Below are 16,595 nucleotides of genomic sequence, written 5' to 3' on the forward strand. Positions count from 1 at the left end.
AATGATTACTGAATCAGAGATAGTCTAAATTCTAGTGTCAGTTGGACACAGGTCTTCAGTACAAGTTTCAATCTTCACATACTATCATTTTAATATTTTTGTTTATTATTACTATTTTTTATTGATTTCAACAAGACACCTTAAGCACATGAATGTTTTAATTATGTTCTAAAATTTAATTCCTTTCCCCCCCTTGCCTGATATGGTGACCTGAACAATGAAATATGCAGTCCCAACATTCACACATGTGTTAACTTATGCATTAGGCCATAGGGAACTTTGTTGCATGTATAGTGAAGGTGTAAATAATACACTGAAAGTTAAAAAATGAAATCGTTAACTTGGAAAAAGGGCAAAAAAGGTAAAAAGAAAAAGAATACACTTTTTTATATGTGATTTAAACATGTAGAGCACACAATTCTTATCCATATGAATATTTGTCAAATGATTACTTGTTGAATAAAAATTTAGTTATTGATTTCACACAGTTTAATTAAATCCACACATTCATATTAAATTATAAGTAACGGTCTGAAAAGTTTAAGACTGATATAAAAACAAAATACACTTTGATGGGTTATTTAGGAAGTATGTTTGTAGTACAAAAATTCTTATATTTATGCTACGCAGTTGGATAATTTGTTTTGTGATAAATAGTTATATTTTAATATGCTACACCTACCAAGTAAGTTATGAGACGTGAGCTTGTAACTTCAAACCAAGGTTATAATAATAATATTTGAACCAATAGCATCAAGTCAACCTGAATAGGGGATGCAGTTCCAGGTCTTGTTGTAAACATTAATTGCCAGCGACCTTCAATCAAACTAGAGCTTGTCTGCAAAAGTTAGAAATACAAAATCAGTCAAGACTCCATTGGAATAAAATACTGAAGACAAGCTCTGAAATTCATATTTTGTTATCCCAGTCCAAATAGAAATTCATATTTTGTTTTTCCAGTCAAAATAAAATACTGAAGCAAGCTCTAAGTCTTTCCAGTTTTTTATTCCAATGGAGTCTTCAATATTTCAATCATTAATTGTTTGATTGGAATAGAAATTCATTAGTAAGCCCCTGAGAAATGCCAGTTGTACCCTACTCAGTGTGCATTGCTTCATTGCTATCAAGAATTTAATACAATGTCTCTGATAAATATTCATACCCATGAAAAAGTACTTACAAATTGTAATAATCAATTTATTCCATATTTCAGCCAAATATTAATATTAAACCAGACAGGAAAAAATAAATAAATAAAAAAGAAGAAGAAGAGTAAGGAAAAGAAAAATCTATATTTACAAAGAGAATCACAAACCGGATCAGGTACACCCTCTAAACCTTCTAAAACTTGCACCGCACGTTCAACCTCCTGTTCAATTTCTCATAATGATTAGCAATTTTCAAATGTTTGCATCAAGCCAATTGTTTTCAAAACAAAATGTAGAGAAAAAAAAAAGAAAAAAAAAAAGAACATGGCAATGGAAGTAAAACAATTGAATAGCATGTTATATGCTATTTCACTTATGATTCCGTAGAATCTAAAGATGATTTAGTATTTGTCATGCTATTCGAACTGTTTTCTTCTACATTTCGTCTTCGTTAATGGTAGGTATAAAATGACCTTAATAGCCCTCTATTATATGTTCTTTTTCTCTCTCTTCTCTTTTGCTATTCAAATTATTTAATTTAACACCATATTAATTTACTAAATCACATATTAACCCAAATATCATAATTTTGTAACTTGATTTCCAAGTTTAAAACACAAATACCTCAGTTTCTAATTTCATTGCATCTATATGGACATATAATATATATTTACATATTAAATATATGTATAATGTTTGTATATATGGTGGTGGAAAGCATTTGGGACCTCAACGGAATATAGAATCTCAAGATTTGAATAGAGAGCAACTGAATCTGAATTTGAAAACTAGCTGAATGTGAATCTTAGGATTTGAGAGTTAGAATAGAACTCAATTGATCAGAACTTTGAATCAATAGATCAGAATTCAACTTAACCAATTCTGACAGAGAAAACAGAGTTTAAATAGCTTGGATTGGTTCTCTGAATCAATAACCAGATTTCTTGTACTTTATTTAGTAGTCATCTTCTATTGTTGCCTTCCTCAATAGAGCAATTAATGCGTAGTGTTTGCATTGAGGGAAAAAATTATGAAGAAAGGATGTGAGAAATTTTTAGTTCTAGATAGAATTTCTCTTTCATGAACAACATTTCATAAATAAATAAATATCAAACTATATCAAAAGTAGAAGTGAGAACACTAGAGAAAATGGTTTTGCTTTCATTTACCTTTCTTTATCCTTTTCCCTTACCAATTCCAAGTTCCCAACAAAGCCTTAGGCTCCATTCTATTAGTGGATTGGGTGATGCAAAGAATGAGAAAATAGAAAGGAAACACTTTTCATTGTATTTTTACCATCAACAACAAAGCCTTAGGCTCCATTCTATTAATGGATTGGGTGATGCAAAGAACAAGAAAATAGAAAGGAAACACTTTTCATTGTATTTTTACCATCAACAACAGTGTGGAAAAGAAAAATTAATGAGAGGTCACTAAAACTTTGAATTCTAGATGTCATTTCCTTTTCTCTTGTTCTAAGAGAGGGTAATGGGGTGTTATGGGAAAAAGGGAGAAGTTGCAAGGGGGTGGGGAGGGGAGAGGGGTGGTGGCTTGTTGGCCAAATGGCATGGGGAAGCTGTAGGAGGAAGCGGACAGCAGTCTGAGGGGCATTGAGAGAAGATTATTGGGTTAGGCTAAATAAGGCGCCAACCTAAGAAGTATCAAAGATGGGTTTTGTGTTCATGTTTGAGACAACAGGGACACACATGTCCTGTGTTTGGACATGCCTGAAGACACTAAAGTAGGTTTTTCCTTGGAAAGATGATTTGGCGTCAAAGTAAAACATATGAAAATAAAGACGGGAAAAGTTAAAAAAAAATTAAATAAATAAAAATTCACCAACATATGTAACAATGCCTTTCATATCTATGTATTGTAAATTTATATTCATATACATAATAAATAAAAGGGTAAATTGGAAATGAAATTGGAAGCACTAGTTTTTCGGGAGCAGATTTTTTGGGGGCAAAGGGAAAAGCTGAAACGCACAAAGGAGGGTGATATAAATTCCAGATTCTTTCATAGAGTTGCATCGGAGAAGAGGAAAAAGAAATTCATTAAGAATTTGGAGGTTGGGCAAGGGTTGGTAATGAAGAAGGAAGATCAAATTATTGATGAGATTTTCAATTTTTATTCAAACCTTTACTTTGATAGAGGAGTGGATAGACCAAGGATTGAAGGCATTGAATGGAAACCGGTGGATACCTCTACGGAAAGATGGCTTGGGAGACCTTTTGATGAGAGTGAGGTTTAACAGGTTGTGTTTGAATGCGAAAGAGGTAAGGCTCTAGGCCCAGATGCGTTTTCAATGGCTGTTTTCCAAGATTGTTCGAACATAGTTAAAAAGGATTTAATGAGAGTTTTTGGTAAATTTTTTGAGAACGGGGAGGTTAATCTATGCACTAATGCAACATTCATTTGTCTCGTTCATCTAGAGGACTAAGGCAAGGTGACCCATTGCCTCATTTTCTTTTCATTTTGGTACTGGATGTATTAGGGAGGTTATTTGATAGAGCTAAGGAAAAGGGCGTTGTCAAGGGGTTTGTGGTGGGGAGGGATGAGATTTGTGTTAGTCACTTACAGTTTGCGGATGACACTAACTTTTTCTCATTAAAGGAAGATAGCAAAAGTTGGCATTGTGCTAGCACTAGTGAGAATCTTCGAAATTGTGTCCGGTCTCAAAGTCAATATTGGCAAGAGTAGTGTTGTAGGTAATGTTTTAAAAACCGGACCGGTGAGTGAATCGAAAAAATGATCGGGTGGACGGGTCACCGGTTCAACCGTCGGGTTGAACCGGAATCGAACCGTGACGTCATAAATATATTAAAATTACATTTAAATAAAAATATAAGTAATAAAATTATAAATTAAAAATTTTAACAATCTTAAATATTTCTCTTAATATTTTTTTTTATTAAAAAATATAAAAATATATTTAAAAATATTATTAATTTTAATTTTGGAAGAAGAAATCAAATATTCAATATTCAATATTCCCTCCATATGATTTTAATTCAAATAATTTGATTGAAAGAAGAGCAAAAATTTTGGAGGGATATCAAAACTTTAAGTTTTCCTCCAATAGATTTGATTGAATCCCACATAGATTTCTTGAGTTTTTTTGGAAGAATTTTTTCTTATAAATAGATAGAGGCTTTCACAATAATTTCAAGCTCTCAATGGGATTCCTCACAAGAGGAGACCCTTAAAAGAGAGTTTCCAATTAAATTTTTATTATATATATATAATATATAATATATATATATATATAATATAAGAAAGAAAGAATAAAAAAAAAGAAAAAAAAAATACAAAAAGTTCGTTTTTATCAACCCGGTGAACCGGAACCGGGTCGACCGGTTCGCCGGTCCGACCGCCGGTTTTCCCGGTTCTCCCAAAATAGGCCGGTTTTTCACTGTGACCGGTTCTATGGGTGTACCCGGACCGGAACCTCGACCGGTCGGCGGTTCAACCGGTTGAACCGGCCGGTCCGGTCCGGTTTGGTTTTTAAAACCATGGTTGTAGGCATTAATTTGGAGCATAGTTATGTGGAAAGGATGGTGGTCATGTTAGTTTGTCCCATTGAGAAATTTCCTTTTAGATATTTTGGGGCTTCCGTTGGGGGGATATCCTAGGTCAGAGGTTTTTTGGAACCCTATCCTCGATAAGATTAGAGTGATGGAACATAGCCTTGTTATCTAGAATAGTTGTCAAATCGGGATTCGTATCGTGAATCGAAATGGTCTCGTACCGAATCGCGAATCGAATCGAATCGTGAATCATAAAGATTCGGTCACTTCTTCTAAATTATTTAAAAACATATATTTACACATTTAGATGTTAAATATATCTTATGAATATAAAATATTTAGACTTAAATTAATAAAAATGTTATTTTGAATGATAATCACGTAATTTAATAAGTAAGAAGTTAACAAACGTTCCTCTGTAAGATCACCATCTTACCTTTTTTTTTTTTTTTTTTAGATATTTCTTATCAACCATTCTTAATAAAAATAATAACCAAATAGATAAACTATCAATTTCTAAAGTAACAATAATTAACAACGATATTAATATTTGGACAACAAACATACATATTTTTCTAAGTAACAGTGAGCAAATAATAAGAAAGAATCATTTAGAATCTTTTTTTTTAAAGCCTAAAATATTTTAAAAAGTATAACTGACCTCATAGATGTAATATTTAATTTAATAAAATAGCAATAGATAATTCATAGTGTAATTTTAATCTTAAACATCTTTAGAAGATATATAATGATTTTTTAAAGGAAAAAAAAAAATGAGAAGAAAGGTTAAACATATGTTGGGTTAGACTAAAATTAATTGGATCCTATTAAAAACTTTATGATCACTAAAATAACAACAAATCATGTATATATGCTGATTATTTTGGTATTAAACACTATTAGAAGTTGTATTATGTCATTTTTACTAAAAAGATGGAGGAAAAATAGAGTTGAAAATACATCGGACATAATAATTTTAAAAATTGCATGAATCGTAAAAAGCAAATCGAATCGTGAATCGATTGTGAATCGTGCGATTCACTAGAGATTCACTTCCAAAATAGATTCATCCTTAGATTCGTATCGATTTTGCAAAAATTGCAAATCGAATCGTGAATTGAATCGCGAATCGTAAGATTCTAATAACAGATTCTAGAGGGGGAGATACACTTTGGTGCAGTTCGTGTTAAGTTGTATTCCTATATACTTCTTGTTCTTGTTCAAGATTCCGGTTATAATTGCAAAAAAGATTGAGAAGTTAATGAGGGACTTCCTTTGGGAGTGAAGCGATGAGGGGAAAATGAATCACTTAGTTAAATGGGAGGTCGTTTCTCTTCCTAGGAATAAAGCGGGTCATGCTATTGGGAATACTGTTGCAAGGAACATAACTCTCTTGAGCAAGTGGTTGTGGAGCCTTCCTGTTGAAATTGAGTCGTTATGGTAATCCATCATAAGAGCAAGTATGGAGTTCATGACAATAGTAGAGATTCTATCGTGGTTAGTAGAGCCACTTCTTGTCACCTTGGAAGTCCATTTCGCAATTGCTTCCACTAGTATTTAGTTTCTTGTCACTGAAAGTGGGTAATGGTGTAAACATTCGGTTTTGGGAAGGTGTTTGGGTGGGGGATTCCTCTTTTGAAACAAATTTCCCACTTCTTTATAGATTGGTTCATTCTCAGAATGTGTCTATTGCGTCGATGTCATGTTCTAATGTGGCACCAATCTTTTGGAACTTCAATTTCCCTAGGAATTTAAGTGATAGGAGGGAGTCTCTTGAGTTGGCATCTTTGTTGTTATTGATTGGTGGGGTTTCTTTGTCTCCCTCGTCTAGTGACGAGGGTTTGGAATATCACTTCTTCAGGGTATTTTTTTTAAAAATGTAAATCTATGTTTGATAAAATCATTGTGATTCTTCTATTCCTTTGTTTCACTTCATAATAAAATATGGAAAGCAGTTGTCCCTCGTAAAGTGAAGTTTTTTACGTGGTCCTTAGCTCAAGGAAGTGTCATGACCAATGATCTCTTCCAAAGGAGAAGGCCTAATCTCATCCTTTGTCCTCAGTGGTGCATAATGTGTAAGAAGAATGTAAAATCGGCGGATCATTTATTTCTTCATTGTCTAGTTGCACTATTCTTATGGAAGGCATCTGTTTGGACTGTGTGATGTACAGTGGGCAGCTCTGAGAGTGTGTACAAATATGCTTCTTCTTAATTTTGCAGGGTTTGACGGCAATAGGAAAGCCAAGACATTGTGGTCTTACATTGTTTTTGCAATTTTTTGAACCATTTAATTGGAAAGAAATGCAAGAGTTTTTTATGACAAGGAGTTAGATGTGGAATCTTCATGGGATAAGACGAGTTACTTGGCTTTGTTTTGGGCTTTTGTGTCTCCTCTATTTAAAGGAGTTCTATTTTTTTATTTTTTATTTTTTTATTTCTAGGAATTGGATTGTTGTTTGCTATTCTTAGTTTTTGGAATGTTTTCCAGGTTGCACTGTTGATTTTTGTTTAGTTTTCTTTTTCATTGTATGAGGACTCCTTGTCCTCTCTTTGTTTCATGCATGTTTCTTTATAAAACTTTCTTTGTTGTTGCTCAAAAAAATAAAAGAATAAATTACACTAACCTCCCATGAGGTTTCTGAAATGACACTGATCTCTCTTATTAGTGTTGTTGGGCACATTGAGGTAACATAAAGTTGTCTTTCACAATTTTTCCTTCTATGTTTCTTAGATTTCCATTACAACACCCAAGTCCACTCACTCCTAACATAAAACCAAACCACACCCAATCTCATCTCCTTCAATATCTTAGATTCCTAACATTATCCCTAAATACAGACTATACAATATCTGAATGGATGATGGTTAAAGGCAATAGATGGTAGATGGGTTGGTATTTTGAGGCAGAGAAGAACCACTGGAGGTAGTCGGGGACTATGGTAGTGGGGGTATGCTATTGTGAGAATGAGAGACGGTTTCCATAAGGGTGGGACTATGGTGGAGGGATGATGGTTAGAGGTGGTAGATGGTGGATGGACTAGTGGCTTGAAGTGGTAGAAGGCCCAAGGTTGGTGGATTTAGGTGGAGAGGTACCATTGGAGGTGGTCGTGGTCTATGGTGGTGGGGGTTTGCAATTAAAAGGAGAAAGACAGTGGCCATGTGCGATTCTTGTGGGTGACGTTAGAGGGTGTGTGATGCCTTGTTGGTAGCGATGTAAGGCACACTAATGGTAAACTGTTTCCTACTTTAACTTCATTGATAGTAATAATGAGAGCACTATACTTACTGTATGGAATGTGAGTGTGACTATATCTTCCATGTATGTACTTGTTGCTTTTGTATATTGTGCCAAAGTTGTCTCACCTGTTTCTTAGGGTAATTGATTTTCCTTTTTTCTATAATGTGCAAGCTTATGGGGTTTTTAAGTTTTTCGTTAATTCATGATCATATTCTCGATTACAGATTCTAGGGCTAGTAAACATGGATTTTGCTTATATGTGAGCTATTATGTACTCCTTTTTCCCTGTCCTCTTTCCCGTCTCCTCTCTCTCTCTCTCTCTCACACACACACACACACAAAATCTCGATTTTGCATTGTGGGGTTTGTGGTGGTGATAGTGGTTGTAGGGGATGGGGCTAGAAATGGTCATGGTCAATTTTGGGGGGTGGGGCTTGTAGTGGTCTTAATTGTGATGGTAAGTAGATGTGGTGGGGCTTGTAGTAGGCCACAGTGTTGTGACAATGAGAAGGCTGCGGGAGCTGATTGAGGCCGAAATGTGTTTCGTTGAGACCTTTAATTGAGATTTCTTAACTCTCTTTTGAATATAACTTGGTACATGTTATGAGTATTTGATCTTAATTAGGGTGGATGTGCCTAGGGTGAAAAATGAGTCAAAAAGTGAAGTTTTTGTCAAGAAACACTCATCGTGCGGTGATGCGTGCGCGACATTTTAAACCTGTTTTTGAAAATTGCAAAATATAAAGAAAGAAGAGAAGGTTGAAGTAGGGTTCAAAAACTTTTGGAAAAACAAGGAGAGGCTAGGGTTTGGAAGGGTTTGGACTTCAAGGTTGAAAGTGCACTCATAGTGGTTTCACCATCCACTTCCTCTTCTCAGTCCTCATTGAGTGGCTACTCTCTTCTTTCTAGGGTTTTGATGAAACCCTAGCTAAGTAAATAGGGTGTATTCTTAGGTTTTGATTGTTGTAATGGTTTGAACAAATTGTATGAATGTTTTAGAAGTTTTTATTACTTTTCTACTATTCTCTTTAAGTGTTCCTCTATCTGTAATTGTTGAATGCTTTTCATACAATTGTTTTATTTGCGTTCGTGTTCAAAGTATAAGACGAGTCATGTTGTTACCTTAGTTTAGAGCGAGCAACTTGTATTACTTGAGATGATTCGTGCATATATGTTGAATGTGACAACCTCTTGATCAATATTTCAAGCTTGTATTTGTGAAATATTGGGTAGTTCAAATCATATCGCAATCAATTCCTGTTTTTAAACCCTATTTATGTAACTAGTGGTAACCCTGGTATTTTCCCCAATTAATTTCTTAACTCTAGTATTTATTTTTAAATTGAATTTATATTTTCATTTCAATTCGAGATTCGAGATTCATCAACTATTTTCATCAAATAGTTTAGGAATCTTGCAAATAAAATTGGTTTAATTTCACTTTAGTTCCTATGGATCGATATCTAAACTTATCTCTATTCTAAGCAATAGGAACTTAGTTTAGTCTTTTTTTTTGGTGTGCTAAACGACCTATCAAATTTCGGCACTGTTGCCGGAGACTTCTAGCAAGATTAATTAGTTAAAATTTGATTCTTATTTTAATTTTAATTTAGGACTTTACTTTAATTGTCAATCCTCTTGTGTTGCGAGTCGTGCAGAACTCGTTGGTGTGCTAAACGACCATCAAGAGTGTTTGAGTTGCGGTGGGTGGGGAGAGAGAGAATGGAGAATTATTATTTTTTTTTTTTTGTATTTTTCTCCTTTATTATTATTATTATTATTATTATTATTATATAACTTAGAGTTTTTATGTCTTTAAAACAAGATATGAATGGCATTTATGTCATTACACAATTTATAAGAGAAAATTTGGAAGTGCACAATTTTGTTGGTGATGTCAAGAATTTTCGTTTTTCTAATTGACAGTAATTAATAGAAAGGGGTATAAGTAATAAAAAACTAAACCTCAGGGAAGACTTTTGTCATTTTACAAATTTCAGGAGAGGTATCTGTAATTTGTCATAAAGCTAAGAGAATATCAATATAATTTACCCTAAGGAATATTCTTATATAAAAATGCCTAAACTAGAAAACAGAATTAAGGCTGTACTGCTTAGTTATTTTTCTCAACTAGAGCCTTAACCTAGAAAATACAAGGAAAAAGCAAAGAAAAGGGATTAGAAGTAGTGTCTATGGGCTGTTACAGGGAGTCCATTAAAAGCGACTCGAACAGACACCAGACAACGAAGGGCACATCCCTTCTTTATAGACACAACCAGAAATTCAAATATTTGAACTCGCCCAACATCCATAAACTGCCAAAACGGTTAGGACCCGAAATCTTTGGAACTGTTAAGATTACAACAGTCTGAAACCACTGTCTTTAACTCTTTGATTTCTCCCTCTCTCTCTCTCTACATATATATATATATATATATATTAAAAGAACTAGAAACTACATCTCATGAATATCCTCAAAGGAGGACCTCCAACGGAAGCTTCAAGAAATAAGGAAAATTCTTCCTTTATTTATAGGAGATGAGAGCATAATCATTTGCTTAAGATTTCAATGTGGGAACGAAGCTAAAATTTCATGGAGGGAAAACGAAAAATTGAATTCCCTCCAAAGTGAAAGTATAGATATTCTTCTAGATTCCAATATGAGAACCAAGAAATGATGATAAATAAAAAACATGGAGATTATTATTGTTATTAATAGTAAATAATATATAACAACTATATATATTTCTTTGTCCTATTCTTATTGTGTCTGTATCCTAATCTCTTTTAAAATCGTTGTGTACCATATCCATATTGTGTCTAAGTTTGTTTCCGCGTTCCTACTTCTTAGGCGTAGTTTAAGACTCGCCCATTAAAAAGCTAAGGCCAAAAATTCTAATCTTGCCAATGTGTTATCACGGTACGCTGTAAAACTTACTGAATTTAGAAAAGAAAATAATAAATAAATAAAAGAGTAAATTACAAATACAGTCCTTGAGATTTTCTTAAAATGCAGATTTGCCCTCTGGTTCTAGAAATTACAAATACCCATTGTCAGAATTTTTCATTTAACAGAATTGAAAAAAAAAAAAGAAAAAAAAGAAAATCCTAACTATCCTCCTATACAACAATCAAATTATCAAATCTATTAATTTGAAGGGCAAATTACACACACCCCCTTCGAGGTTTGGTAAAAATACAAATTCCCCCTGAGGTTTGAGAAATTACAAATTGCCCCCTGAGGGTCAAATTTTCATAACAAATTAAGAAAAATTAGGGGAGAATCTGTATGAAAATAAAAATCTCAGGGGGCAATTTGTTATGAAAATATAAGCCTCAGGGGGCGGAATGTAATTTCTCAAACTTTAGGGGGGAATCTGTATTTTTACCAAATCTCGAGGGGGGTGTTTGTAATTTTCCCTAATTTGAATATATTGCTGACATCATTTAAAACTATTAATTGACTCAATAGTTAATAAATGAAAGGAGTTATTTGTTACGTGATTAGAATTTTAAAGGACATAATGTAATTTTCATAATCACAGGAGGTAATTAATATTTTAAACAAATCTTAAGAGTTGTACTTGTAATTTATCTAAAATGGAACTGTAGGACGTCCAAAATGAACAATGTAAATAATATCACTTAGAGTGGCAAAGCTATGCAAATAGTAGATAATTTGAGGACTAGAGAGCAAGTAGCTAGATGAGAGTAGAGCAAGCGGTTTAGGAATGAAGGAATATGGCAATAGAAATGAGCAACATCTCTCCAAATCTACAAAAAAAATCTCTTCTCAAACCTTGGGAAATGGGTCCTATTTGTAGGTTTTTCTTTGGTACTGAATATACCAAGTGGCTAAATAGAGTGATGCCACATGTCTCTGGGATCACATGGAATATTCCTTGTCCTAACCGTAGAGTTTCGGTGGACATGTGTCTCCCTCGGTATGTGCTGTTTTGGTATGTACCTCGGCAGTACCTCCCACAATATCACCTCTCGAGGTGGTACCTTCTGAGGTGGTATTTCCCTCGAGAGTACCTACCTCGATGATACTTTACTCTGTACCACCTTATGTAGTACAATTTCCCAACATACCTTACTCATCAGTTATAGCCTGCATTCAGTTATTCTTGGATCCACCTCAGCGACTCCCTTACTCTTAGCCACCAAACCACAAGATCCCCAATTTCCTTGTTTTGGGTCACAACAAAGGCTCAGCTCAATTGAGTTGTGCCTCATACTAAGCCTCAAGGGCTCCCTTGGTCCTACCATTGCAACCAATGCAGGTCCATAGCCAGGGTAAATGGAAAGGATGTCCCTTACGTTCAAGCTTCTCTTCATCCATCTTCGCAGGAGTCATGATCCTAACTTGCCGCGGTATACTGGTACCTTTGGAGCCTGTTGTCGGCTCCAAGCATTGCTCTCTATTTCCATAGAGAAGGGGTCTTCCTCTAAGGCTGCATTCACCTTAGAGAGTCTTGCCTCAAATAGGTGTCTGTGGCTGCAATCACCTCAGATGTCTTCTCTTAGGGGGAATGCCTTAGGTACTTGTGCCTTGGAGGAGGCGCCGGCGCAACGGTTGTCTTGCAGGGGGCGGTGCCTTAGTAAGTCACCTCAGGTACTAGGGCCACAATAGGTCCTACCTCGGGTAATTACCGTGGGTACTTATCCCGTAGGTGGTCTTTTCAGATCCAATAAGTTGGACCCTATTCGGTCCATTGTTGACCCGTTTTTCTTAGGGTTTTGCCCATACTCCTTTTATCATAATCATTCCCTAAATAAAGGCGACTTTAGTGGTTAAGTCAACATTAGGATTTCTGACCCTCTACAGGAACTGTGGACATTGAATGGACAATCTAGTAGCACTCATGAATTGGAATGAATCACAAAGACTAGAGGTACCTAAAATCCTTAATGTATATAGTATATTAGACTATTAATTATTTTATATTCAAATAGTACATCAAATTATTTTTATATACATAAAGTAGGTTTGAGAAATTTTAAATATACAAAAATTATTGTTTTTATTTGATTTTAAAAAATAAATATTAGATGAGATGGTTAAAAAAATATTGTCTGTCTTAATACCAAACATAAACTCCCACTATATATATTTAGTGATACTGATGGTTTACCCCTTTAAATTTTGAAGTTTTAAAAGAAATTTTACAAATAAATAAAAGCATATTAGAATTTTTTCAAATTACACGTATCACTTGAAGAATATTACTATGTGTTAATTTTAAGACTCCATTAACTAAAAACGAATATATATTAATAATTTAATAAGTTCATTAATATGTGTTATTTAAAATCAACTATGTCACGAGGAAAGTAAATTCATTACTATCAATAATTTAAAATAAAATTTAATAATAAAAATTATAATAATATTAAAAAATGAAGAAAGCTTTCAATTTATAGGAAAATGTTTGGGTGTGGAGGACTCCCCCACCAGTGACGTATTCACCATTGATGTGTTAGAATTTTTTTAAAAAATTATTTCTGACAACAACATAAATAATTCAGATCATTTTAAGAATTGTGAGGTCGTGTTTTGTGAGTCTCTATTATTACTATCATTACTGCAGTTTTATATTGTCAGAAACCACATTGAGCTGGTGAAGATTCATTTGTTTAATTTTTCCTCTGTTTAACAGAGGGGGCACCTTTTGAATGCATTGATTTCAGTTAACCATACACTACTAGTTGTCCATATAATAATACAATAATAATCTTTAAAAAGAGAGAGAGAGAGAGAGAGAGAGAGAGAGAGAGAGAATAGGATCGTACTTGGAGTTGTTGGGGAGAAGCAGAGCGGCCTCGGCCCTGAATGCCGATGAGTGCAACAATAAGTGAATTTTCATGGTCGTTGAAAGTAACCACCTCATCTTCTTCTTCGTCTTCTTCAACTTGCCTTTGTTCGTCTACCAGAGAACACAAACAAACTGGGAATAAAGGCAGACGAACAAGGGCAACTCTTCCATTTCCACTTGGAGTTGGAGTTGAGGGCTCAAAAGCTTTGTGAAATTGCAGACCAGCTCTGGGTTTTAGTTTTAACGGTGATATCGTTGGCAATGGCGTCAATCCAAACCCTAGATTTCCGACTTGGATCGTCGCCATTCACTCCGGCTTCACTGCCTTTCCCTGTTCTGTTTGCTTGTTTGTTTGCGTTGGTAATTCAACTAGATACGCTCCCATTCCCGTGGATGTGATCTGCCACGTGGCTCATTCTTATTCAAACACGTCGCACGTCAGTGCAGGGTATCTTCTTGATATGTTATCATTTGCACAAAATTATCCCTAACTAGTATTGGTCTGAGCTAATTCAAAATCGGTTCCGTTGAGTAAAATGGGGATATCCATCTTATAATAATAAAATATAAATAAACAAATAAATTACAAACACATTTATTTAAATTACAAATTATTTTTTTAATTACAAATTATTTTTTTAATTCTAAAAATTATATTATGCTTCTTAAGATTTCTAATTTCATAATAAATAAGCCATTTTATTAATAAATTATCAAGTTAATTAATAGTTTTTAATAATGTTAAAATTTTATTTAAGATAATTTTATTATTGTATAGGTAAACAGTTAGAAATCTCACTTTTTTAATTAATTCTATTAAATAAAAAAATTCTGACAGGAAACCGTTTGGTAACACTTACGTTTTCTGTTTATATTTACAAGAATTTAAAAAACTCAAATAAAAACTTATTTGGTAAAATTTTTGATTTATAAATTAGTGATCTCAGTTTATAAATTTGGCCAAGAAATGAAAACACAAAAAATGTATTTCCGTTTTGAGTTTTGAGTTTTTTTTTTTTACCACTCAACACTAGCCACCACCCGTCACCATTTTTCACTACCGTCTTCTGCAACCACCCGCCACTACCACCCACCACCAACCACCCACTCACCACCACCACCCACCCCTCGCCGCCGCCACCACCACCACCACCACCACCACCCACCACCCACCACCACCACCCACCCGCCACCACCACCCACCACCCACCACCACCATCACCACCACCACCACCACCGACCTACCACCACCACCCATCACCACCACCACCCACTCACTACCACCTATCACTCGCCACCGTCACCCCACCCACCCACCTACCACCACCACCACCTGCCGCTACTTACCCGCCACCACCACTCGCCATCCGCCACCCACCTGCCACCACTACCTACCACCCGTCACCGTCACCCACCCACCCACCATCACCACCCACCACCGACCCGCCATCCGCCACCCACCTGCCACTGCCACCGGCACCACCACCCGTCATCCGCCACCCACCTGCCACTGTCACCCACCACCCGCCACCGTCACCCACCCACCCACCTGCCACCACTATTCGCCACCCGCCATCCACTACCTACCTACCACCACCACCCGCCACCACCACCACCACCCACTCGCTACCACCCACCACTCGCCATTCGTCACCCACCCACCCACCACCCACCGTCACCACCGTCTTCCGCCGTCACTTGCCACCACTTGCCATTTCTCACTCTTTTTTATATTTTTAAAATTTTTTAAACATTTTGTCAATTATCAAACGCATTTGTAGTTTATGTTTTTCTAAAAATAAACAAAAACCAGTTTATAAAATTTTTATAAATATAAACTGAAAACGTAAACGTTACCAAACACAACCAGTATTTGTAATTTTTTAAACCACAGGAGGCAATTCATATTTTAAGCAAACCTCGGAGGTGTATATTAAAATTTTCCAAACCAGAATTAAATCATTATGTAAATTCGATAAATTACACTTTACCTTTTTATATCTTGTCATTTTTTCATTTTAAACATTTATGTTTCAAGATTTTTTAATTTACCTTTAAAATTAATTTTTATTTAAAATTATTTAAAAAAATATCACGATAATTATCGTATAACATAAAAAAAATAAATGCTAAAAAAAATTTATGTTATTGATATGAGTTATATATATTTAAAAAATTTATATTACGTGATTGTTTTAATTTTTAACAGAAATTAATTTTAAGAAAAAACTAAAAAAAACTTCAAATATAAAGGGTTAAAGTGGTAAAAAAATATATATTTTAAGCATTAAAGTGAAAAAAAAATAGCCAAACATAAAAAGGAAAAATGTAATTTTTTTTAATCAAATTTAAAAACATATCAAACTATTACAATATTGAAAGATTTTATTTGAAGCAATGAATTTTAAAATTTTCTTATTATTCATAACATAATCACAAAATTTAAAATTTTTTAGATGATTGTTTAGAATTGTTCTGCTACTATATAAGAACACTTTTATAAAGTAAAGAGTTATAATTTACGTTTATATTAATAAAATTGTATGTAATAAATTATAAACTGTTCTGTTTAATCTCAAACCATATCCATAAATAGAAAATCATAAAATATAAGGACTGATACCCATTAAAATATAAATTAATGTGTCAATAAAAATATACCTAATAATAAATGGATTTAGGGTTACTATTGTGCTTAATGCATATCGTTGACCGATGTGAGACTCGTTTCAGATTTTATGTTCAGATTTTATTTTGATGATCTAAACTGTTTAAATTTTAAAAAATGTCAAGAAGAATATACTTATAAAAAATCAAATTAATTAGATATTGACAACCCCTTCATCAAATCACATTTGTA

At 34.2% G+C, this 16,595-nt stretch overlaps 1 protein-coding gene across 4 annotated transcripts in view; it reads right to left on the reverse strand.

The window, feature by feature from the left end:
- The window catches only part of LOC145814026 (putative plastid-lipid-associated protein 12, chloroplastic), a 57,378-nt gene extending 43,114 nt beyond the window's left edge, over nt 1-14,264 (reverse strand). Inside the window, exons 1-3 of one of the 4 annotated variants that reach the window (XM_082910525.1) lie at nt 13,713-14,264; nt 1,316-1,369; nt 764-838 (exon numbers count right to left, since the gene is read on the reverse strand). In XM_082910525.1, coding sequence (XP_082766651.1) covers nt 764-838; nt 1,316-1,369; nt 13,713-14,042 — 459 coding nt within the window. In that variant the 5' untranslated portion in view covers nt 14,043-14,264. The remainder of the gene's footprint in view (nt 1-763; nt 839-1,315; nt 1,370-13,712) is intronic. The other 3 variants (XM_082910524.1, XM_082910527.1, XM_082910526.1) reach the window with 3 other exon arrangements.
- Nucleotides 14,265-16,595: the final 2,331 nt, after the last annotated feature.

The sequence above is a fragment of the Camellia sinensis genome, unplaced genomic scaffold (genome assembly GCF_055761805.1).
Source record: "Camellia sinensis isolate YWXY unplaced genomic scaffold, ASM5576180v1 Unanchor1, whole genome shotgun sequence".
In the NCBI taxonomy this organism is placed as follows: Eukaryota; Viridiplantae; Streptophyta; class Magnoliopsida; order Ericales; family Theaceae; genus Camellia; species Camellia sinensis.